The following is a 25,195-nucleotide window of genomic DNA, read 5'->3' on the forward strand; positions in this document are numbered from 1 at the left end:
AGCCTTTATAATGTTGAGGTAAGTTCTTTCTATCCCTATTTTTTCATGTAAATGTCATGAAAATGTCATTAAAAGTTTTAACAGGAATTTATCATTTTTAGTGCATATATTGAACTGACCATGTGATTCTTATTCTTAGATGTATTTTTGGTGAATTAAACTTATTGATTTCCATATGTTGAACTACCCCTGCATCTCACTCACATGAAACCCACTTTTTAATTCTGTAATATCTTGTTAAAGTGTCTTTGAATGTGCTTTAATAATATTTTATTGAAGATTTTTGTGTCTGTGTTACTCAGGGACATTGGTCTGTAGTTTTCCTTTCTTGATGTGTTTTTGTCTTTTTTTTGGTAAAAGAGTAATACTGGCTTTATAGAATAAATTTGGAAATATTTCTTCCTTTTCTATTGAATGGAATAATTTGAGAAAGATGGGTATAATTTCTTTCGTAATAATTTGGTAGGGCTTCTTTTTGTTGGAGGACTTCTAATTGCTGCTTCAGGATCATAGCTTGATATTGGTCTGTTTAGGTTTTCTATATTTTGTTGATTTGATTTCTACCTAGAAATTGGTTAATATCTTCTATATTTTATAGTTAAAACTATTTTCAAAATAGTTCCTAATGAGCCTCTAGACTTCTGAAATGTTTGTGATGATATCACTCTCTTTCATCTCTAATTTTGTTGATTTGGGTCTTCTCTCTTTTTTGGTTAGTTTAGCTAAGGAGAGAGCTGTAGTAACAAAAACAGCATGGTACTGACATCAAAACAGACATGAAGACCATTGCAATAGAATAGAAAACAGAAAAATCCCAAAGAGATATTTTCATCCAATACTTGACAGAGGAACAAAAAACATATGTTGGAGAAAAAAGCCTGTTTTTTTTAATGGTGCTTGGAAAAGTAGATATTTGTATGTAGAATTAAACAGGTTCCTTATCTCTCAGCCTGCACAAAGGTCAACTAAAATGGATCAAAGACCTAGGCACCTAGACTAGAAATTTTGTGATTGACAAAAGAAAATAGATTCATTATTCCAAAATATCGACATAGGCACCTTATCAAGAATCCTAAGGATCAAGAAACAAAACTAAGAATCAATAAATGGGATTGTATTAAATTAAAATACTTCTTCACAGCAAAGGAAACAAGAAAACGAATAGAGAGCCTATAAAATGGAAGAAAATTTTTTGCCAGCTGTTCTTTTGACAGAGAATTAATATCCAGAATATATAAAGATCTCAAAAAGTTAACACCTAGAAAACAATTAATCTAATTAGTAAACAAGCAGTAAAGTTAAACAGGTATTTCTCAAAAGAAGTAAAACAAATGACTAAGAAATATATGAAAAGCTGCTTAACATCTATACCAATCATGGAAATGCAGATCAAACTACATTTTTATATCATCTGGCCCCTGTTAGAATGACAATAATACATATTATGGCTGGGGTTATGGCTCAGTGGTAGAGTGCTTGCCTCACATGTGCAAGGCCCTGGGTTTGATCCTCAGCACCACATATAAGTAAGTAAAATAAAGTTAGAAAAGAAAAAGTTAAAAAAGAATATACATAATAATGAATGCTGGAGTGGATGTGGGGAAAAGTATACTCATTCATTTTTAGTGGCACTGAAAATTAGTACAGCCACTTTGGAAAACCGTATAAAGATTTCTCAAAAGACAAAGACTGAAACAATTTCATGACTAACTCACTCCTTGGTTTTATCCAAAGAACTAAATGAAGCATCCTGGAGTGATATTGGCATATAAGTGTTGATGAAAGCACAATTTACAATAACCAAGTTATGGAAACAGCCTGCAGGCCTGTCAGCTGACAAATGGATACAGAGAATGTGGGAAATATGCACAACAGAATTCTACTCAGCCATAATGAAGAATCAAATTATGGCATTTGCATATAAATGGATGGAACTGGGGAACATCATACTAAGTGAAATATACCAAACTTAGAAAGTCAAAAATTGAATTTCCTCTCTTATATGAAGAAGTTGGAGCAAAATAAGACTTGAAGGGGAAAAAGTGGGTGAACTCCAGAATGAAAATGACTCATGATAAAAAAAAGAGAGATCAGTGGAATAGAGTAAGGGGATTGATGCGAAGTGAAGAAGGATGAAGAAAAGGAGGAACTGTGGAATAAAATCAACCAAATTTTATTATACATAAATATACCATGGTGAAGTATATGTGTATGTGTGCATGTGCATAATTATACACACACACACACACACACACACACACACATATATATATATATATATATATCACTGTTTGATTAAAAAACTATAACAGAAATTAGACAAGTAGAGAAAGGGGAGAAGAAGGGAGAGGGGAAGAAAAGTGGAGAAAATCATGCTAAGTGAAATAAGCCAGACTTAGGATGATAAGAGTTGAAACTTTTCTCTCATATGCAGAATCTACATAGAAGTAAGAAATAAAAGAGGGGATATTATGAAAATAGAAGTAAAAACAGTGGCTTATAAGGGGGTTTAAGGGAGGCATGAAGGGAAGAAATGGGGAGGGAGTCTCAAATTCTCCATATTTTGCTCTCTGTGTACATGAATATATCACAATGAATTCTACTTTTATGTATGAATGTAATGCTCTAACTACAAAACAATAAATACATAGAAGGCAGACCTGTTGATTAGAGGAAGGTAATCAGGGGGAAGGAGGAAGGAAAGGGGAAGCACTGGATATTTAAATGGAGCATATTATACTATATGTATTTATGAATATGTCAAAATTAATGTCACTATTATGAATAATTATAATGTACTAATAAAATGCTCTACAAATACTTCTCACAAGTTTAATGACCACCACACTTCTTGTTCAAACATGGGTCTTGGTTTACTGTGTGAAAATTGAAACAAAGCCCCAAAGTCTCTGTAGCTCATACAGACATGTCTCAATTCCAAGAGCAGTGTGTGCAGACAGAGGATACAATATTTACCTCCTTTCAGAAGAAATAAAACAGCTTCAATAAACAGAAAAAGGGAAGAGATGACATCATCTTGGTTTACAAGGCTACTTAGATTCTTGTAGTAAAGGAAAACTCATCATTGATATGTCCAAATACAAAATACATCTTTACCATGACAATAATGCAAGACAACTGGAGACACAGTAATCCACTTACTTGTCTGAGAACACCTGGTATCATGTCCCTCTTCAGGGAAAAAATTCTTCTCCTTCATTGCAAAGGAAGAAGGAACTTCAGGAACAGGTAACTCTTCAACATCATCATAACCACTGTTTGTGGCAAATACATGCTGCCCTCCAGGTTCTGAAAACAGTGAATAAGGAAGAAGAGCAAGATATTTCTTAGTCTAGGTGATGTCTTCAGTCTCTTCTAATGCAGATATTCTAACAGCTGAGAAATATAGGCACCATATTCCAAGGCTGTCCCAAAGGCATACATTTGATTTCTGTATTCTTAGAAATCATATAAATCATCAAAATATTTCAATATATTAACTCAGTAATGTTTTACTAAATACCATGCTACAAAACTTTGATAAATGTTATGGCTATGAGTTTGAGGCATGTGGTAGGCTTGAAAAAATAAGTATATATCAGTGACTGAGGGTTATTTCATCAGGACTAAGAAGAACGCAGGCTGTTCATATGGCCTCTGAGGCAATGGAGACACAGGAGAGAAGTCTGGGTTTCTCTCTCCCACAGATAGGCTATTCTACCAATTTGAATCCCAGGAGGTAGGGGTTTCAACATCCTTTAGTGCTCTGCTGTCCTTAAGATTCAATTTTAAAGAGCACTCCTAGACATTCCCACCCTAGGAACTCTCCATTTATACCACTTGGGGAAGGCCCAGCATGTCCTCTTTTCTTTGGTCCTTTGTAGAGAAAAGCTCCCAGTGATTGATAAGTACAGGCACCACACACTCCTTGTGTTCTATGGATTATGAAGGTCATTTTCTTTGGTCTTGTTGTTCACATAAACCACAAAATGGTTCATATGTCCCTGTTTTTCAGGGTCAAATCCATATTTCCCAATGTTCTCTTTCACCATAGAATTTTTGAGATGATCGAGTTCAAATGTTCTTTTTAAAGTTATGGCCTTGGATTTTATAATGATATATTTGAGGTGTGTCTGTGACCATACAGAAGTAGCTATGAAAACCAACAGATTAGAATCTCATCTTTCCCTTTCTGTATGACAGAGTGGGTGGAGAGAAAAATTAGTTGTGACCCTGAAGGAAGAGACCCTTCCCATCCTAATCACAGAAAGGTCTTCTCAGATGACAACCTTCTCCTCACCCCCACCATTCAGGGGAAGACTTGTCTCTACTACCTGGAGCAGATTCAGAGTCTCCATTCTCCTCATGGTCCCCTGAGTAATAGGGTAGCTTATTTGCTGAGCCTTCATCAGACAGGACTCCTACTAGGAAGAAAACATTATAGACAAACACAGGAGGAGGTCAATGTCATGGTTCAGAAGAAATTTTGAAGCTTCATACTTGTAGAGAGAGAGCTTAGAGCTCCTTCCCTAGAAGGATGCTGATAATTGTTTTAGTGGTCAAGGAATATTCCTAAAAGATCTTGTTCTCAATGGTTGGTCCTCAGGTTGGTGGTATTAGAAAAGGTAGAACCTTTAAGGTGTGGGAACTAGTGGGAGGAATTAAGATGTTGGGTGCATGCTCTTGAAAAGGATTACAGGATGCCAATCTCTTCCTCTTTCTATAATTTTCTGGCCACTGTGAGGTAAACATCTTTGCTCCACCACATGTTCCCAGCATGATAGGCTGCCTTGCACAGGCCAAAAACAACAGGGCCAGGTTATCATGAAGTAAAACATCTGAAAATGTGAAGGAAAATAAAACCTTCTTCTTTTTATTTTGATTATCTCAGGCATTTTATTTCAGTAATAGAGAGCTATCAAATATGCCCTGTGTGCTTGGGTTAGTCATGTGATCTTTGCTTACTGAATAATCCCACACTGATGCAAACTCATGCATAGAAAGGAGGCAATGGAACACACCTGTGCCGTTCAGCAGGCTCTCCTTCTCTGGATTTATGGGGTAATCTATCTCCTGGTACAGGACCTCATCAACAGCATCTTCAAAAGTGGATAAGGCTATGAGAGGCAGAATGAGTTCAAACAGTGCTCCTAGAAGTCTTTCCATTACCAACAGAGAAAATCTCCTCCAATGAACACTTTAGGAGACATTTCTCTGGGCTTCCAAGGTCCCTTTCTTTAGCATTGTAATCCACTGGGATACAACTAGATTTTTGCCCACCTGGATCTTTAACCCTTGATCTTAAACCTAGTCTCCACTAGCACTTCCACATAAGAAATCATATCTGTGGGCTTCCTTTTTTAACCCAGGATGAATTCATGTCTTTTAAGTCTCCAAGTCCATAGTAGAGAAGGCAGTTTTTCAAATAATAAGAATAAGACTAAAATGTGTTCTTAAAAAAAAGCCGCAATTGGTCCAATATTATCTGTGCATACTTTCAGGTCACAGCATTCCCAAGTCCCACCTTGACGCTGTGCTCTCCATCTGAGCAGTTGAGTTACCAGGATGATGAGAAGAAGAAACAGAAGGGCTCCCAAGATCATGCAGAGGATCCCAGGTAAGGAGAAGATGCCAGGGACAGGGGCTGAGGCTGAACTGGTGCCTGAAGAAGAAAAAGGGCCATGAGTCTTTAGAGAGGACCATAAGCTCAGAAAAAAAACAATTATCCTGGTCATCACTTGAGTCCTCAGGACCATGAAGTCCCTAGTTCAGACATTATATATCATAAAACTCAGGATATTACCACCCTAGATCCTGCTCTTAGCTGTGTTAACTATCTTCTGAGTCTGGTGGAATGTGATGCACATCATTATCCAAAGTACATGTATGAAGACTTGAACTGGGTGTCAACATAATTTATATACAAACAGAGATATAAAAAATTGTGGTATATATGTGTAATAAGAATTGTAATGCAAAAAAAGAGAACAGAGTACATGTATAAGTGCATGAATTGGCATGAACATACTCTATATACAAAGATATGAAAAATCATGGTATGTGTAATAAGATATGTGTAATAAGAATTGTAATGATTTCCAATGTCATGTATTTTAAAAAAATAAAATCAATAAAACTAAAAAAAATAAAGTTAATGCAGGTGAAGCTTTGGAGCTCTCTGACTGCTCTAATTTAACACAAGTGATGGCTTCTTCTAACACTGGACCATCAGGGCTACTGTAATATGACCAGAGCTGTGTAGACTCCATAGTGTAGAACACTGAAAATCTGCTTATCTCTTCCATTACCTGGTTCAGACCAAAGATTCACTTACTTCTCAGGGTGGGGCGAGTTTTTGTCCTTTCACCTGGGGAGAAGAGAAGAAAAATTTAATCACTGTACTGTGTTGGTCTGGGAAATGTCACTGGGTCCCTCCAACCACCACTGACACATAGTTCTGTCCCAGAAGCCAGAAGATTGGGCACAGCCTTCCAGAGCCAAAGCATAGGGAAGCAAAGCAGCCTTGGAAGCCCTCTAGATGCAAACACACTCCTTCAACCCTGGCCCCCTCTCCTGTCTTGCTACTCACCAGAGCACCTCACACCAGCGTCCTCCTCATGCTTGCAGTCACTCTGTCCCCAGGGTGCTGCAGCACAGGCCCACAGGGAGGGCTCCCTGCCCCTGCACTGCACCTCATCCAGCCAGATGCTTCCATTTCCAGGGCCAAATGCAGCTTCTCCTGGGGCTTCCAGGGCAGAGCCACAGCCCAGCTGTTGACACACCACCTCAGCCTCTGCCAGGCTCCAGGAGTCATCACACACAGTGCCCCAGGCACCTTCATGCCAAACCTCCACTCGCCCTGAGCACTCGCTGTCTCCTCCCCTGAGTCGGAGCTTCTCTTTGTCTGAAAAGGCAGCAGCACCTCCTCTTACTCCCTGGTGAGAGGAAAGGAGCCCCTGGAAGCCATAGGGAATGTGGGAGGGGGTGAGATACCTGTGCAGGGCGCAGTGGCTGGACAGCTCTTGGGTCTGTTTCCTGTAGGAGCAAACAGTGGGGAAGCACTGGTAGGCGACAGCTATGGAGATCCTACCCACAGACAAGTCTCTAAGGTCCTGGGCTCAGTTCAGGTGACATGTGGAGATAAAGTGCTTCAGAAGTAGTCTATTAGACTGGGTTACTGAGACATTCCCTGGACCATATTCCTATCAGTAGCTGAAATTATTTTTATCAATTTACCTGTTTTTACTATGCTTACTATGTGGAGAAAAAAAAAACCAAAAACATGATCATGCACATGCTCATGTGTGTACACTCAAACACACACAGACACATATAACCCAGAAGGAGAACTCCTATAGAAAAAGGCCTTGCCTAATTTCCTCTGTTCCTGCAAACCGGACAATGCCTGGCATGTCGAATGCATTCATTAGAAGTATGTATGGGTGACTTTCTATGAATGCTATGAACAGTGGCTTGATAAATATTGATTGATTAAATAAATAGATGAGTAAAATATGCTGAATATTATTATTTTTAATTCCTGCTAATCCAAAAGATAATAAAAGAAATGTAAGTTAATGTCAGTGATTTGTGGTAATAAATGTTAGGCATTTAAAACATAAGTACTGAGTAATCCCCAAAATAAATTGTACTCAATATCTCTCATATTGTTAATACAAATTATAAACATTGACAGTATTCATTTAAATTAATTGAAACTATTCTTTTAGATAAATTAAAAATATGTTTTACATAAATAAAGAAGCAGAACTCAGAGAAAAGTAAATAAGTAGACAATAGTTGCTAATAAAATAAAAATATTTGCATGAAAAGATAAAAACATTTGCATGAGGAAAATTAGTACATGAAAGGACATAGAGGTAACATGGAGCCAAGTAAAACAAAATGAGATAATATATAAATGCAAATTAACAATGAGAAAACATTCATGATACTTGTCCTTAGACACCATCATGAATATTCATTATCCCCATTATTCTGTCAACTTCCTACACTCTACTGAGAACATCTCTAGAAATGATGGCAGGACCTGTCTTGGGTGGTTGCTCACTTCAGGATTGGATGTCTCAATATGTGGAATCTATTGTGCCTTATCTTATTATTTATTAACACTTCAGCCTCTACAGGAAAAAGGAAAAAATAAGGTGAGGAAAGGGAGGAAAAGAGTAAGCATTTGCTTTTAAAATGTTTACCATCATTTATCATCTCATCCTCCCTGGATTTCAGGTTGTTTCTAGCATAGGTTTGTGGGCTTTGTTCCTTTTTGATTTTTTAGCTTCTTTTTGTTCTTTGATTTTAGTTTAATGGTCAAGTTATTTAAAAACCCCAGTGTTTTCTATCAAGATATGAAATACCAAATGACAACAATTGCTCCTACTAAGTAGTATGACAATATCTGTTCAAAAAATAGATATTCTGTGATCTTACAACCATTGGCAGTCATCTTGTAGTAATAACCTACTAGTATGTAGTGTTACATGTGCAAGGAAATTTGTTACAATATTGTTTGTACAAGGAAAAAATAGAAAACAATTTTAAACAAGTAGCCAACTGATTATGCAAGTGTAATACTAATCTCTTAAGAATGAAAAATTATGGAGTTGTTTTACAAAAGTTGTTTTACAAAATTATGGAGTTGTTTTACTCTATTTGAGGCACATCCATAATATATTGTTAAGAAACCCCATGTAACAATAGTAAGTATGATACAATCCTAGCATTGTAAAACCAAATAAAAAGACACAAGATAAATGTTTTTTTAAAAAGATGAATATTTTCATCACTGTATGAGTTTAGATAGAATTCCATGAAAATGAAGGATTGGGAAAAGAATAACTACCAGTACATTAATCCTATGTACATCAGGATAATATGAATAAACAAGTGGTTATGTAATGTCACTAATGTATATTTTATATTTTAATATGTCTTCCTTGATTTCAATGAATAATTAAGGTTTTGCTAATTCAGTGTAATAGAAAAGATATTGTTTAACTCTACACCAAAATTAAACTAGAGGGAAGAACATAAATCCCCTAGTGTCAAATATGTGGCCAATTCTGTGAAGAGAGAAAAAATATAACACAGCATAAGAGAAGGTGGGGTGGACATGCCTTTATGCCTCCAGTGCTCTTTGCCAAGAGAGACAACATTACTCATTCCCTTGGGTTCCCCGCATGGTGAGGGTCTTCAGAGTTACTTAAACTTAAAGTGAACCCAAACACAACCAGTAGTAATCTGCACCTGTGAGTCACATTCTTGACCCATGAAGTGGCTCACAGTCTCCTCCCTCTTCCATGGGGAAGTCCTTCAAAGTTTGAGAACAACAATATATTCACTCTTCCCTGGCATTTCTGCAAATTATGGCAATTACAAACTGCTGAGCCATGGTTTCCAGTTGTTTCTGCATTTGGGAGCCACAGAGAAATTTGCCAGTGTCACATCTAAAGGCAGCTCACTTGTGACACGGCAACACACTTATTGACTTGGTAATCAAATGAGCATATTTCCAGCATTAAATAGACAATATGTTATAGAAGAAAAAGACCACTGAAGATTGTTGGAAGAGTCCAAGCAACAAGTAATCTTTCCTGAACTAAGATGAGGGTAGGAAGGAAAGAGTAGAAGGAATTGGGACATGGTTTCTGCTACAGGCATAGAACTTGCTACTACATTGGAACTGGAGGGAGAGTGAAATGGAGATGTGAATGTAGACTAAGACTAAGTAACTGAGCAACAACAGTGGCATTAACTGGGATGGGGAATAGAAAAGGGAGAAAAGGGTAAGAGGCAGGGCTTGAAGGGGTGGAATAAAATGCTCTACTTTGAAAACTAAATTTGAGTTGTCCATTATATATTCAAGTGAGGTTCCATTAGTAATGAAATATAAGAGTTTGAATTTAAGGGCAGAGACCAGGTATGGAGGTATGGAGCTGTCAGTGGAATGATATCATCAAAGGCCATGGACTCCAAAGAGATAAGGGAAGGAAAAGAGCCGAGGAAGAATAGAGAGTCTAAAATTTAGATATTAAACAAAGAAGTTGCAAGACTCTAATACAGAATAATAATCTGTAAATTAGAGTGACCATGAGGAGAAAATAAAAAAGATAGACAGCTAAGTGTCTATTTCTAGAGAAGTTTGAGGAAAGATCATCATTTATGTGTATGATGTGGTTTAAATAGCAATGAGGAGGAGATCAGGAAATTTGTAAAATGTCATGTTAGAGAGCGGGCAAGAGCACATGTGAGAGAAGCACACTACAATATGGAGCCAGTGTGGAGGATCTATCAGAGATTGGATCACAAATTCAAAGAGACTAGCAGGATAATTTCACATTATAACAAGAAAAATTACTTCTCCATGATACAGCAGTACTTGCCTAGTCTAGTGCAGGCTGGGAAGAGTTAGGTAGTTGTCTCAACCTTTCTTCTCCTTGACAGATAAAGAAGAGACCAGGGAGTTGAGTGTACTTGAAGGGGGAGGATTATAATGCCGTGTCATGTTGTCTAATCAGGATAAGAAGAACATGTGCAATCATGAGGAGAGTGGAAAACTGGGAAACTGATAAGGGAAAACATTTGGGATCTGCATGAGAAAGAAATAACTGGAAAAGGAACATCATGAATATGTGCCATAAGGAGAAGAGGCAACAGTCAGAGAAGGAACAATGTAAAGAAGATCTCAAGATGCACAGGTAGTGATGGTCAATATAATGGTCATACAGGGAGATGGGATGTAAGTGGAGTGCTTCAAAGGAAGAAAATCAGTAATGGAGGTCAGGATGCTATCTCAGAGTGTTCAAGGATTCTGGCAGCACCAGGAACAGGAGACAAAGGTGCCTACTTAGCCTAGTACTGCAGTGTTCCTGGATGGGGGGGGAGCTACCAGGCTGAAGAGTGACACCAATTGAAGTGGTAGATGGTGCCACCTCATGAGGCAAATTTCAAGTAAGTAGACATGCTGAGAAAGGAAAATAAATTGTTGAAAATGACAAAGGAAAGCAGAAATAGTTTTATTCTAAGATTTGGCTCAGAAATATCCTGATGAAAGGGATGCAAAGAGCATTAAAATGATAAGAATATCATTATTTTCAGAGGACAGCCAGTTATTTTTTATCAGAACATGAAAATGAAACACACGTTATAGGTCTTAAGAAATTGGAAGACAAGAGCCTCCATTTTTCAACAGGCCCCTTAGAATGTTTTCTGGAAGAGGGATGAAGTGGTTTGTTTGCAGTAGAATATAGATAAAGGCTCAGAGGAGATAGTATAAAGCAAGGCCACAGGGAGTGTGAGGAGAAGAATTCAAGAAGAAAATAAGGGGAAATGGATAAAGCTGGAGAACATAATGCTAAGTGAAGCAAGCCAATCCCAAAACACCAAAGGCTGAAAGTTTTCTTTGATATGAAGATGCTGACTCATAATGGCGATGAGGGGAAGCATGGGAGGAATGGAAGAACATTAGATAGGGCAAAGGGGAGGGAGGGGAAATGAAGGGGGAAGGAGGTAGAAATGATGGTGGAATGAGTTAGACAACATTATCCTAAGTACATGTATGAAGACACGACTGGTGTGAAAATACATTGTATAACATCAGTTACTTGGGTATTTGTGCTCTATAAGTGTAATATGAAATAAATTGCATTCTGCCATCATGTATAACAATTAGACAAATAATTTAATAAAAATAAAGAAAAGAAGGGGAGACAGGATCCTAATCTCACAGCAATTCCCCATAATGTGGCAGATGAGAAGATTAACAAAGAGCTTTTCAATGGAATTGGTATTGGGGCCATTCCATGGAGAAGAGTTGAACTCTTCTTATCCATCCACATAATCAGGCATCACTCTCCCCAGCTTCTTCCTAATCTGCTCATGATGGAATTTTGACAGTACTTCAAGGTCACCAGGCTTCTCGAACCTCAGTATTTACACTGACCAAATGCTCTAATTATTTCCTTCATTTGACATCTACTACTCCTTTAGGTCTTGACCTAAATATGATTTCTGTTTTCCTCAAATTACCCATTTCCACAGAACCTTCCACTTCTTCATGACATTCACTTTTATGGCTAGTGTGTGTCCTCATGCTGGAGGGTAAACTTCATGAGGACAGGGAGAAGATATTATTCTTGTCTCTCCTCCTCATGACTAGAATTAAGTTTCTACATGCAATTCGCTCAATTACTTATCATCGACAATCTTAATTGAGAGTCTGTCTGATTGATGTAGATGTATTTCATAGTAAAACACCATAATCTCAAAGATAACCCACTAGTACTGGATACCTCAAGTTGTCCCTCACTCTCTTGAGTGTATGGGGTGGATGAACTACTTACTCCTAACCTTAGTTTCCACATCTGGATTAAATGACCACCATAATACCTATGAACAGTTTGCTGAGAGGTTTAACTTTCATTAATGTGGAGAAACAAAACAAACAAACAAACAAACAAACAAAAAAACCAAAATGTAACACTGACAGGGCATAGCAAGTGATTTATATATTTGAGGTCAAATTCCTGACTGTAACAAGGAAACACAGAGTAATTACTATAGGCTAAGACTGCACTAGCCATTTGCTGATACAGTTTTTTAGAGGGTAAGTTCATGCTCAATTTAATATCCATGGCATTTTCCTCATAATGGCTGTCAGAACAGGTTTACTTAATTCTGTCATTGAAACAAGATTGTAAATTGAAGCGTAAATAATTTCTATTCAAATTTGTATCTCATAGATTTATTTGAACTCATTCTCTTGGCTTGAAAGTATGAAATTTCTCTGAAAACTTATATAGTGAGAACATAGGAATAGGGAGTAAGTCACCTGAGCACATGATGTAAGCTTCCTCCTTTGCAGAGCAAGATCTCTGTTTCCAGGGGTCAGAGGGACACTGCCAGAGAGAGGTGTCCGTTTTCCTACACCGGATTCCATCTACCCAATGGGGTCTAGAACCTTCTCTGAGAGGAACAGAAGAGTTGAGACTCCCAGTGTCCCCACAGCCAAGCTGTCTGCAGATCACGGACAAGGTCACAGCTTCCATGGGACTGTGGCAGACACTGCCCCAGGTGTTGTTGTAGAAAACCTCCAGCCACCCAGCACACTCCTGGTCCTCACTCACCAGCCTGAGGGCCAGGAACTCTGAAACCAAGAGGAGGAAAACAGAACATAGTGAGTATTTAACACTTAGTGCTGTTTTCCTTTACCCCTAAGTAGTGAGTGCTCATTGCTAAATATGCTGATAAAATGCCCACAGGGTGGAAATACAAAACTTTTGTCCCTTCCACCTGTTTTGATAACTTATATGTCTCCTTCTATTTCTATGACAATGGTGTAGTGGAAAATGAACAGGCAGGAACACTGAAGTAGGCCTCTTCAGGGGAGGGAGGAAAAGATAACTGAATAAATATCTGACAGACCCTGGGAAAAGGGGTATGGACAATGAAGTGGCAAAAAACTGAAGTCCCAGATATGTCACTTCCTGATCCTGGAGCTTGGGAGTAGGTTATCTTTTGAGGCAGGGGCTTTGCAAACAATATGAAGTTGAGAATATTTTAAAGGTGAAATTATTTTAGATTATCCAGGATTAACCATGTGAGCACAATCTATCCACATTCTTAGATCTGTATTCTTACAAACAGACAATGGTTTCTGACCCTGGTCAAAGAGAGATGTGAAGATGAAAAATGGTCAGAAGTAGGCAAGGGGTTGACTTGAATAAGGAAGGGAAATACAGGTATCCTTTAGTGCTGGAAAAGGCAAGGAAATGAGTCTACCCAGAACCTCAGCTGAATGTAGCTCACTGACACCTTATTTATAGCTCAGGAGGACTGGGGTCAGACTTGAATTTGTGTTGTTTTAAGCCACTAACTCTTTAGTAATTTATTATAGCAGCAATAGGAAACAAATCCAATGGGTCTTAGAATGTTGCACACACAGTAACGGAAGCATGAGGTCTGCAGTCAAATGGACACTGAAGAGAATGATTGTCAGGAGGCAGGAATGAGAAGGGAGGAGCAGAAACTCAGCTGCTGCATCAGGAAATGGAAGCATCTCATCTTTTCTGCTAGAGACACAGGCACTGTGGGATGAGCCTCCTCCCCATCCACCCTGCCACCAATTGCCCCTCCTCTGCCCTAAGGCTCAGATACCATCCTGAACACCCACCTCACTTCTCCCACTTGTGCACAGTATGCACCACAGACCTGAGCAGATGACCCCCACATCTTCCTTGTGTCTGCAGTTGTGTTGCCCCCAGCCCTGGGAAGGGCACTGCCACACATGGGCCTCCTCTCCTGTGCAGTTCAGCTCATCCAGCCAAATGGGCCCTGATCCCTCTCCAAAGTGAGCAGAGACGGTGGCCTCCAAGGCCACTCCACAGCCCAGCTGTCTGCACACCACGTGGGCATCACTCAGGTCCCAGCTGTCATCACAGATGGAGCCCCAGGAGCCCTGCTGCAGGATCTCCACTCTCCCTGCGCAGCGACTGCCCCCGTCCACCAGGCGGAGTTCTCTGCTGTCTGAGGAGAGACAGGGTCCTGTCAGTGGGCATTTACACAGTGAATGGGGAGGTTCTAGTGCTGGAGACCTTGCTTACCTGAGCAGTTGGCACTCTGTCCCTCTGAGGCTGCAGAGCCTGCTGGGTCAGACCAGGAGTTCATGCACTGGGGCAGCAGCTGGGCCTGGTTTCCTACAGATTGGAATAGAGATTAGGAAACTGAATTAAGGTACATAATAATCTAGTGATGGCATCTGAAAGCTGTAGGACAAAATCAGTAATTTCCTATTTTTCAGAACTCTTATCCTAATGGAGATTTCTCTTTCTGACTCTGACACTTTTGTGCTTTATGTCAAACACTAGGAGTGGCATTAGGAAAGTAGGAATATGTTTGTGCTTCTTGACAACATTGCACAGCTCCCAGGGCAGCTAGACTTTAGGAGTCAAGTGCAGAGAAAAGTAAAAAGTGAGATCAGCTATTTTTCCCATTCAAAGTTTGAAGGTAAGACTGAAAATCTCAGCATGATTGCCAGATTGCTGTGCCCGTACACAAATATAATTTATGTCATACCAAAAAGGAGGAATCACGTTAAACAACCAGGAAACTTGTATCATATTTTGTGAACTAAATGGATTTTTGTCAAAGGGATGCTGCTCAGTTTCTCAAAACTTCACTTGTTTTTGTGTAACGTGATCTACCTTAAATAAAGTACTTGGAAGAGGCAAAATAAAATCCTCTCTGAAGGTTTTGTATAGTTTCTCAAAAACAATGTTGATCCAAAATACTACATGAAATAGAGTTTAATAGAGAACAAAGAGGAAAAATGAGGAAATATTGGAAAGATTTTTGCATATTAGTACTGGTGTTTCCTTACAGGTAATTTAAGTAATCATGATTATATGGCCTATTAAATGGCATTATGTGCATCTTGGCAGAGAAATGTTCACAAAAATGTAATAAAAATTTGAGAGTTAAAAAGTCAAGAGCTAAAAATAAGAACCTGAAGATGAGTAGAAAACATTAGAATATCACAGAATAGAAATTGCAAAGTACAAAAACACAGAAAAATACACAGGGTAAAGCACAGAAAGATAAGGATAGAAACTATAAACAGGGACTTGAGAGACATCGTGAAAGAACCTAACATTCCTATGTAATCTATAAGTTTTAGATAATTAAAGCCACTATGATAGTGCTAAGAGTATCACTTAGAAAATACACAAAGTCAGATATTCAATATACATATAGCTTTAAAAAATATTCTTAATATCTGTGATGCTCTATCCATTGACCCGTGGAGTTCCTTTTTACTTCTCTTGAATCCGGGCTGACCATGGAGAATTGTCTATAAGCAATAGAATGTGGTGAATCCAACATAGCTTGACTTAGGAACTTAGTTTAGAAAGTCATGCTTCATTCTCTTTAGGATATTTGCTTTATGGTATGTCTACTCAATAGAGACTGTCATGTTGGAGAGAGCATTTGTACTTGATTCTGTCAACAGCCCCAGTTGAACTTCAAGCTACCAGCCATGTGAATGAACTATCCTGGATTTCCTGCTTGGTCAAGCCTTCAAGTGATTTCAGCTTCAGATGACATTCAAGTGCAACCTTATGACAGATAACAAGAGGCAACTGCCAAGAGCCCTTCCCAAATTTATGAGTCAGGAATGATGAGTAAAATGGAATATATTTTTCATTTGTGTTCCTTGTTATTTCTTGCTTTCATTCTTTCAAATGCCTAACATACAGAATAAGGATAGAATTTTTAAGGCTTCTAGAAACAAATGTCAGATTACATTTAAAAGGAAGCCAATTTGCATCTTACCTGTTTTCTCAACCCAGACCCTCAAATCTAGGAGGTCTTGAAATAATATATACCAAGATTTCAAAGAAAATGGATGTTGGTCAAGAATACAATACCCAGCAAAATTAAGTTTCATATTTAAAGATGAAATCAAACCTTCCATGATAAACAACAAATTTTTAAAAAATTCCCAACTAGAAAGCCTGCACTACAAAACATTATCAGCAAAATATTTCATAAAGAAGAAATGAAAATAAAAATAAAAATCAGCAAAGGGAGGAACCACACTAAAGGAATAGTCAAACAAAGGTTAAACAAAATCAAATTAAAAACCAGCAATAAAACAAAATGACTAGGAATACAAATCATATCTTAATAATATCTTTGAATATACATAGCTAAAACTCATTAATTAAAAGACAGACTGGCATGTTGGATTAAAATAACATGACCCAACAACATGCAAGTCCAAGAGACTCACCTCATAGGTAAAGACATTCACAGACTAAAAGTGAAAAGATGGCAAAAAATATATCACTCACATGAATTATGTAACCAAGCATGGATTTCTGTCCTCATATCAGATAAAGTGACCTTCAAGCCAAAGCTAACCATAAGGCATAAAGAAGGACATTTCATACTGATTAAGGGAATGATACATATGCAAGAAACAGCAATTGTAAATATTTATGCCCCAAACAATGGAGCATCTATGTACATGAAACAAATTCTTCTCAATTTCAAGAAAAAATAGATAACAACACAATAATAGTGGGTGAGTATAACATACCTCCATCACCAGTGGATAGATTCTCCAAACAAAAACTAAATAAACTATAAAACTAAATAATACAATCAATACTTCAGACTTTAAAGACAAATGTAGAGTATTTTATCCATCAGTGATCAAAGATACTTTGTTCTCAGCAGCACATGAATCCTTCTCTAAAATAGACCATATCTTATGCCACAAATCAACTCTTAGAAAATGCAAAAAAAATAGAAATAATGTCTTGCATTCTATGCAACCATGATGGAATAAAATTAGAACTCAATGATAAAATTTAAAAAATAGAACCTACTCTGACACCAGGAGATTAAATAATACACTACTGAATGACCAATTGATGGAAGAAATCAAGAACGAAACAAAGAAAACACTTGGGAGAAATGGAAATAGTGTCGCAACATATCAAAATCTCTGGGACATTATAAATACAGTATTAAGAGGAAAGTTCTTTTCATTGATCTCATTCACTAAAATATAAATTCAACATATAATGTAACATTACATCTCAAAGCCCTAGAAAAAGAAGAATAAATGAACACCAAATACAATAGAAGACAGGAAAAAATTAAAATTAGAGCTGAAATCAATAAAACTGAAAAAAAATAAATAATTCAAAAAATTCACAAAATGAAAAGTTGGGTTTTTGAAAAAAATCAGTAAAATTGATAAATCCTTAGCCAAGAATACAATACCCAGCAACATTAAGGTTCATATTTGAAGATAGAATCAAAACCTTACATGATAAACAAAATTAAAAAAAATCAAAACTAGAAAGTCTGCATTATAGAACATACTCAGCAAAATATTACATGAAGAAGAAATGAAAATAAAAGTTAAAGACAAAGAGAGTGAAAACTAAAATTACTAAAATTTGTGATGAAAAAAGAAATATCACTGAAATAAAGATGATATTCAGAAACTATTTTGAAAATTTGTACTCCCAAAAAGAAAGAGAAAAGAAAATCTTAAAAAACTGACAAGTTTCTAGAGACATATGACCTACACAAACTGAATCAGGAGGATATACACAATTTGAACAGATCAATTTCAAGCATTGAAATATAAGTCACCATGAAAAGCCTACCAATCAGAAAAGCCCAGGATCAGATGGATTCTCATCCAAGTTCTACAAGACCTAGAAAGAAAATGAATATCAGTCAAGAATACAAAAAAATAAACACCAATAATTCTCAAATTATTCCATGAAATAGAAAAGAAGGGAATCCTTCCAAACTCATTCTATGAAGCTACTATCACCCTGATACCAAAACCAGACAAAGACATATCAAGGAAAGAAAACTTCAGACCAATATCTCTGATGAACATAGATACAAAAATTCTCATTAAAATTCTGGTAAATCTCATACAAAAATATTAAAAATAGTGCACCATGATCAAGTGGGGTCCATCCTAGTGATGCAAGTTTCATTCAATAAACAGAAATCAATAAACATAATTTAACCCATCAATAGACTTAAAGAAAATAATTATATGATCATCTCAACAAATGCAGAAAAAGCATTTAACAAAATACAGCACACCTTCACGTTCAAAACACTAGAAAAACTAGGGATAGTAGGAACACACCTCAATATTGTAAAAGCTATATATATACAAGGCCAATATCATTCTAAATGGGGAAAAACTTAAAGCATTCCCTCTAAGAACTGGAACAAGACAAGAATGCCCTCTTTCACCACTTATATTCAACATTGTCCTTAAAACTCTAGCCAGAGCAATTAGACAGAAGAAAGAAATTAAATAGATGTAAGTAGGAAAGAAAGAACTCAAACTATCCCTATTTGCTGATGATATAATCCATATTTAGAAGACCCAAAAAATTCCACAAGAAAACTTGTAGAACTAATAAATGAATTCAGCAAAATATCAGGATATAAAATTAACACATGTAAATCAATTGCATTCCTATAAATCAGTGGTGAATGCACCAAAAGAAATTGGGAATACTACCTCATTCATAATGGCCTCAAAAAATTAAAATATTTGGAAATCAATCTAACAAAGACCATTTCAATGAAAACTACAGAACATTAAAGAAAGAAACTAAAGAACACCTTAGAAGATGGAAAGATCTCCCATGTTCATGGATAGCTGAATGAACATTGCCTGTTGAGAGCCACAGCCGAAGGGGCCCCAGCAAACTTCCAGCTGCCAGCAAACTTCCAGCTGCCAGCTGATGATTGGCTCACAGTGGCCCCAGCAAACTTCTAGCTGCCAACTGATTGGCTCCTCTGTGGTGATGCTCATTGGGCTGCTTCCCCGCCCTTTCAGACCTCGGAGCTGCTTATTGGGGGACTTTTTTTGGCTCTGCCCACGTGACCCAGCCAATCAGCCTCAAGAGCAGGAGGAGTGGGGGAGATTGAGAGGCTTGTGGGAAGCCGGTGGTGGCAGTTGGGCTCTGAAGGTTTTTCCTGAGGAACTGTGTGGTTTGGTGTGTGTGTTCTAAAAATAAAGTTCATTTCTTTTGACAAGTGGCTCCTGAATTGTACCCAGCCAGACTGCAGCAATTGCCAACATGGCCATACTCTCAATTGCTCTATACAGATTTAATGCAAGTACCATTAAAATTCCAATGGCATTCTTAAATAAGTCATGAAATGTGTTTGGAAAAGTAAGAGACCCAGAATGACCAAAGCAATCCTTAGCAATAAAAGTAGAGCTGGAGCCATCAAAATACCAGAGATATGGTTACAAAGAGCAGAATGGTGTTGGCACCAAAACAGACAGGTATACCAGTGGTACAGAATGAAGAAACAGAGACAAGCCTACATAAATACAGTTATCTAATACTGGACAAAGATGCCAAAATATACAGTGGAGAAAAGACAGCCTCTTCAAAAACAGTGCTAGGAAAATTGGAAATTCGTATGTAACAAAATATAATGAGCCCAAATATCTCATCCTACACAAAACTCAACTCAAAGTGGAACAAGAACTTAGGCTTGAGACCAGAGACTCTGTGCCTAATAGAAGTAAAAGTAGGCCCAAATCTCCACCATGTCAGCTTAGAAACTGACTTTCTTAACAAGACTTATAAAGTGCAAGAAGTAAAATCAAGAAACCACAAATGGGATGAATTCAAAGTAAAAAGCTTCTTCACAGCAAAGGAAACAATCAAGAATATGAAGAGAGAGCCTACAGATTAGGTGAAAATCATTGTCATTTCCATTAATCTCCAGGATATATAAAGATCTCAGAAATTTAATACCCTGCCCCCCCACCAAACAACCCAATAGATAAATAGGTTAAGGTAATGAACAGATACTTCACAGAAGAAGAAATACAATTGGTCAATGAATATATAAAAAAATATTCAACATCTCTAGTAGTTAGAGACATGCAAACTAAAACTACACTGATAACTCATATACTTTAGTTAGCATGGCAATTATCAAGAATACAAGTAGAAATAAATGTTGGCAAGGAGGTGGGGGAAAAAGTACTCTCATACAATGTGGGTGGGACCACAAATTGGTGCAACCATTATGCAAAGTGGTATAGAGATTCCTCAGAAAACTTGGAATGGAAACACCATTTGACTCAGTTATCCCACTACTCAGCATATAACCAATGACCTAAAAATCAGTATGCTATAGCTACACAGCACATCAAAGTTTATAGCAGCTCAATTCACAATAGCTAAGCTATGGAGCCAACCTAGATACTATTCAGCAGATGAATGGTTAAAGAAAATATGGAATATATGCACATTGGAATATTATTCAGCTATAAAGAAGAATGAAATGATGGCATTTGTCAATAAATAATTGAACTGGTGACAATCATGCTAAATGAAATAAGCCAATCCCAAAAAACAAAGGCCAAATGTTTTCTCTGATATGCAGATGCTAATTCACAATAAGGTGGATGGGTGCTAGGAAAGTATAGACTTATTATGGATTATAAAGAGGAAAATGAAGGAGGGGAAGTTGTATAAGGGTAGGAAGAATAGTAGAGTGAATCAGACATTATTATCCTATGTGCATTTATGATTACATGACTGGTGTAACTCTACACCATGTAGAACCAGAGGAATGAGAATTTATACCCCATATATGTATAATATTTCAATATAATAGAACTGCATTTATTATCATGTATTGCTAGTAAGAAAAATAAAAATAATAATGAAAAAAGTTTTAACCAAATGTGGTAGCAAAAGTTAAGGTTTGAGAAAACTTTGCAGAAGGCATTTGGGTGTTCCTTCTCTTATGCTGTTTTTCTGTAATGTTTAAACTATAAAGGTAATAATAAACCTATAGCCTTTGTCAATCAAAAAAATTTCCTCTGAATAACTCTTGACAGGGTCTGAAAGATGAATGATCACTGAGAAGAATTATATTTCACCAAGGAATGTCTCACTTTTCTAGTCAGCTCTCCACACTGTCTGCTCTTAGAGACATGCCACTCAGGTACCAGTCAGTCCTAACCTGTCTTACCTGAGCAGACCACAGAGGCCGTGTTTCCATGGGCACAGGCAGGAACACCCAGGGCAGTCACAGGGCAATTCCACAGGAAGGACTCAGACCCTGAGCAGTGGAATCGGTCTCTCCAGATCTCATCTCCTTCTTCCACAAAGTATGCTCCCTTTGGGGTGGAGATGGCAACTCCACAGCCCAGCTGACGGCAAACTACATTGGCATTGGCCATATTCCAGTGGGAGGCACAGAGTGTTCTCCAGCCTCCAGAGGTCTTCATCTCCACTTGACCCTCACACTGAGAGCTGCCATTTTTCATGAGCCTGACTTCTGCGTACTCTGGCAGGAGAAGACAGGTTTTCAGTAACATCTCACATTTGTTACCACATCAGATTGTGCAAAAAGGTTAAAGTCCTGCTGTGAGTCTCACCTGAGCAGACAACTTGCACAGCCCCTCTATGGTGGCAGCTGCCTGCAGGACAGGACACTCTGGGGCAGAACCAGAGCTCAGGCTCCCATCCCTTACACTGGAACTCTTCAGCCCAGAGCTGTTCACTGGCCTCTCTGAGGGGCAGGTCCAAGAGAAAAGATGCTGCCTTGCCACACCCCAGCTCTGCACAGATGACCTGGGCAGTGGATAGTGTGAAATTCCCATAAGGTACTGGAGTCCATCCTCCTCCAGAATTCACCTCCACTCGCCCAGAGCAGGGTCCACCTCCTCCATCCAACCGCACAAATCCTGTGGAAGAACATAACTAGTGCAATAAGTATCTAGGGTTGGAATTGGGAGCTACATTTCACAGGAAAGCTGTGAAATCTTTTCTTTTCCCAGGACTGGGATGTGGAGAATGGATTCAATGGTGTCAGAATGGAGATTGCATGAGCAAGTGTCTGAAGACAACATTAGGAGGAGAAATTTGTAAGACTGTTCTAAATGGCTGACTCCAGAAATTAATTAATTAATATTAATATTAATTAATATATATATATAGTGTGTGTATATAATATGTACATATTATTCTATGTATTACAATATATCTAACTCTGTGTTTATTTGTGTCTGTCAGTCTACTTCCTTTTTAATAAGCCCTACATCTATCCCCTGAATTTGAACTAAGTGTAGAAAAAGACTAGGATTAATTTTTCACTATTTTATCCTCAGAAACTTTCAGTTCACAGGTAATAATTCCAACTAAGTTAACATTTGTTAAAGAATGAAAAAATTAAAAATGTATCAAAAATTATGATTTATATTAATATCCCATTTAGAGACGAGAAAAGATCCCACTAAATAGTGTGAGGCAGAGATGGAAATTAGGTTATGGTGACTAAGATAATCTGGCTTCTTTACATCATCCTTCCATTAAAGAAGATAGAAAGAAAATTTTGAAGTAGCATCAGCTGGGTGAGGTGGCATATGCCTGTGATCCCAGTGGCTCTGGAGGCTGAGGCAGAAGGATCTTGAGTTCAAAGCAGCCTCAACAATGGCAAGGTGCTAAGCAACTCATTGACCAGTCTGTTGCCTTCTAAATAAAATACAAAAAAGGGCTGGGGATGTGGCTCAGTGATTGAGTGTCCTTGAGTTCAATCCCTATTTCCTCCCCACCCCCCAAAAGAAGTAGGATCAGAAGATTTGAGCATGCTCCTTTGCCTTTTTGTTTTGTTTCGAGGGATCATTTTGTTACTAATAAGTAGAGTTGAAAAAGCCATTAGACATCTATTGAAGTTGATCAGGAAGTGGTTTTGAGTATGGGTTCAGACCTTTGGGTAGGCATCTGACTACAGATATGCAATTGTAATGTAATAGTAGGTTGATGTCCTGAAGAAGGAATACTTTCTCTGGAAAACAGCGTGTTCAGTAATTTTTCTTTTCAAAGTAAGTCATCAAAATGGAATTTACCCAGTATGGGTAGAAATGCCTCTGATTGGGAAAGGATAAAAATGAGGCAGAGAGGTCTTCAAAGGAGACACAATCTGAACTTTCTACTCAGGCCTGATATAGGAGAGAGGTGTTCAATGACAATATTGAGAGTGTGCTTCCTTGTTTTGTTATTCAGGATACTAACATGTTTTCAGAATTTTTCATGTTCCAGATGTGTTCTAGATGCTGTGTATGTATATTTAAAGAAAACAATGTCATTATCTTTGTAGAGCTTTACATCCAGTGGGGGAGAAAACCAGTTTTAAGCCATTTGAAGTTTGTGAGCCACTAAATGGAAAAAGAAAGAAAAATTTCATCTGCAGAAATCTCTTGATTTATATGAATCATTCTCACTAAAATAAACTAAGAATTGCAGCCATATGTATCTTTGAACTTTTGCTCCATAGACACTTTGCTCCCCTTGGCACATTTCAGGTTTCTTGTGAAAGTATCCTTCAGGTTTCTTGTGAAAGTATTCCTTCCTTTTCTTCCTCTATTCTGACCTTCTCAATACGTCAGCTTTGAGTCACTCTTGAAAATAATTTCCTCCCTTTGTGCAAGAGGGGTGTACTGAGTTTACACAGTGTACACAGATTGCCCTTCCTACACCAGGCTCTTAAGTGCTGCAGAGGTAATCCTTATGTGCTGCTTCTCAACCTTTGAAGGCCATCTACCACATACTATAAGCTTCTCCTGTCTTCTTCAGAAAATTCTATTTGTCTTCCTGACCCATTCTTATCAAATTTATCTGACAATACACTCTTCTTGTTTCATTGTTTTCATTAGATATAAGCAATATGATTTTCCCCATATCTTGTCACCTTTATATTTTACTTCATTTTCATCTAAGTAAATTTATACTAACTGATATCTACTGGCACAGTGTACATACTAATTGAGTGAATTCACGTGCTGATGCATGTATATATTGCACATCTTTGTCTCCTCAAAACTTTTCATTTCTTTTTGGTAAAAGCTTCCAAAACACTTTCTTGTACCTTTTTGAAATGTAGTTCATTATTATTTTCTATGGACATCCTACTGTGCCATGGTGCAGTAAAACTTCTTGCTCCTATTTAAGTAAAACCTATTATTCATTGATCAGTCAGTTGCCTTCCAATTCCCATTCCCTACACTCTCTAGTCTATGGTAACTACAATTCTACTCTCAACATCTATGAGGTCAACTCTTTTATATTTGACACACAGTTAGATTATAAGATACTTGTCTTTCTTTGCCTGACTTATTTCACTTAACTTAGTGATCTTCTGACCCATGCATGTTCTGCGGAATGAAAGGATTTGATTCATTTTATGGACGAATAGTATCCCATTGTATTTAATTTATTTGTCCATTTATCAGCTGATGGAAGTTTAGATTATGTCTATTTCTTAGTACTATATATAGTACTGCCATGAACATGGGAGTACAGATGTCTCTTCAACATACAGATTTCACTTCCTCTGGACATATGCTCAACATTGGGATTGCTGAATCCGATGGTAATTTGGGGAGGCAGGATGTCTGATAATGTCTTTGTACCTCCTTTATTTATAAAGGATAGATTTGCCAGGTTCAGTATTCTTGATTGGCAGGTTTTTATTCAGTTCTATGAAAATCTCATGGCACTCCCTTCTGACCTATATGTTTATTGTTGAGAAGTCTGCCATCAGGTGAATTGGGACATGCTTATATATGTTATTTCTTTTTTTTCTCTTG

General features: G+C 37.6%; 1 protein-coding gene across 1 annotated transcript in view; it reads right to left on the minus strand.

Moving 5' to 3' along the window:
* Nucleotides 1-25,195, minus strand: part of LOC308658151 (antigen WC1.1-like) — a gene marked incomplete at both ends in the record, with an annotated part of 116,331 nt that overhangs the window by 12,717 nt on the left and 78,419 nt on the right. The window contains 12 exons of the mRNA XM_081310776.1: nucleotides 3,163-3,309; nucleotides 4,335-4,424; nucleotides 5,022-5,117; nucleotides 5,525-5,662; nucleotides 6,335-6,367; nucleotides 6,590-6,904; nucleotides 6,994-7,035; nucleotides 12,848-13,162; nucleotides 14,227-14,541; nucleotides 14,619-14,711; nucleotides 21,577-21,894; nucleotides 21,986-22,294. Coding sequence (XP_081166902.1) covers nucleotides 3,163-3,309; nucleotides 4,335-4,424; nucleotides 5,022-5,117; nucleotides 5,525-5,662; nucleotides 6,335-6,367; nucleotides 6,590-6,904; nucleotides 6,994-7,035; nucleotides 12,848-13,162; nucleotides 14,227-14,541; nucleotides 14,619-14,711; nucleotides 21,577-21,894; nucleotides 21,986-22,294 — 2,211 coding nt within the window. The remainder of the gene's footprint in view (nucleotides 1-3,162; nucleotides 3,310-4,334; nucleotides 4,425-5,021; nucleotides 5,118-5,524; nucleotides 5,663-6,334; nucleotides 6,368-6,589; nucleotides 6,905-6,993; nucleotides 7,036-12,847; nucleotides 13,163-14,226; nucleotides 14,542-14,618; nucleotides 14,712-21,576; nucleotides 21,895-21,985; nucleotides 22,295-25,195) is intronic.

Source organism: Spermophilus citellus (genome assembly GCF_964194105.1).
Source record: "Spermophilus citellus genome assembly, chromosome: 10".
Lineage (NCBI taxonomy): Eukaryota > Metazoa > Chordata > Mammalia > Rodentia > Sciuridae > Spermophilus > Spermophilus citellus.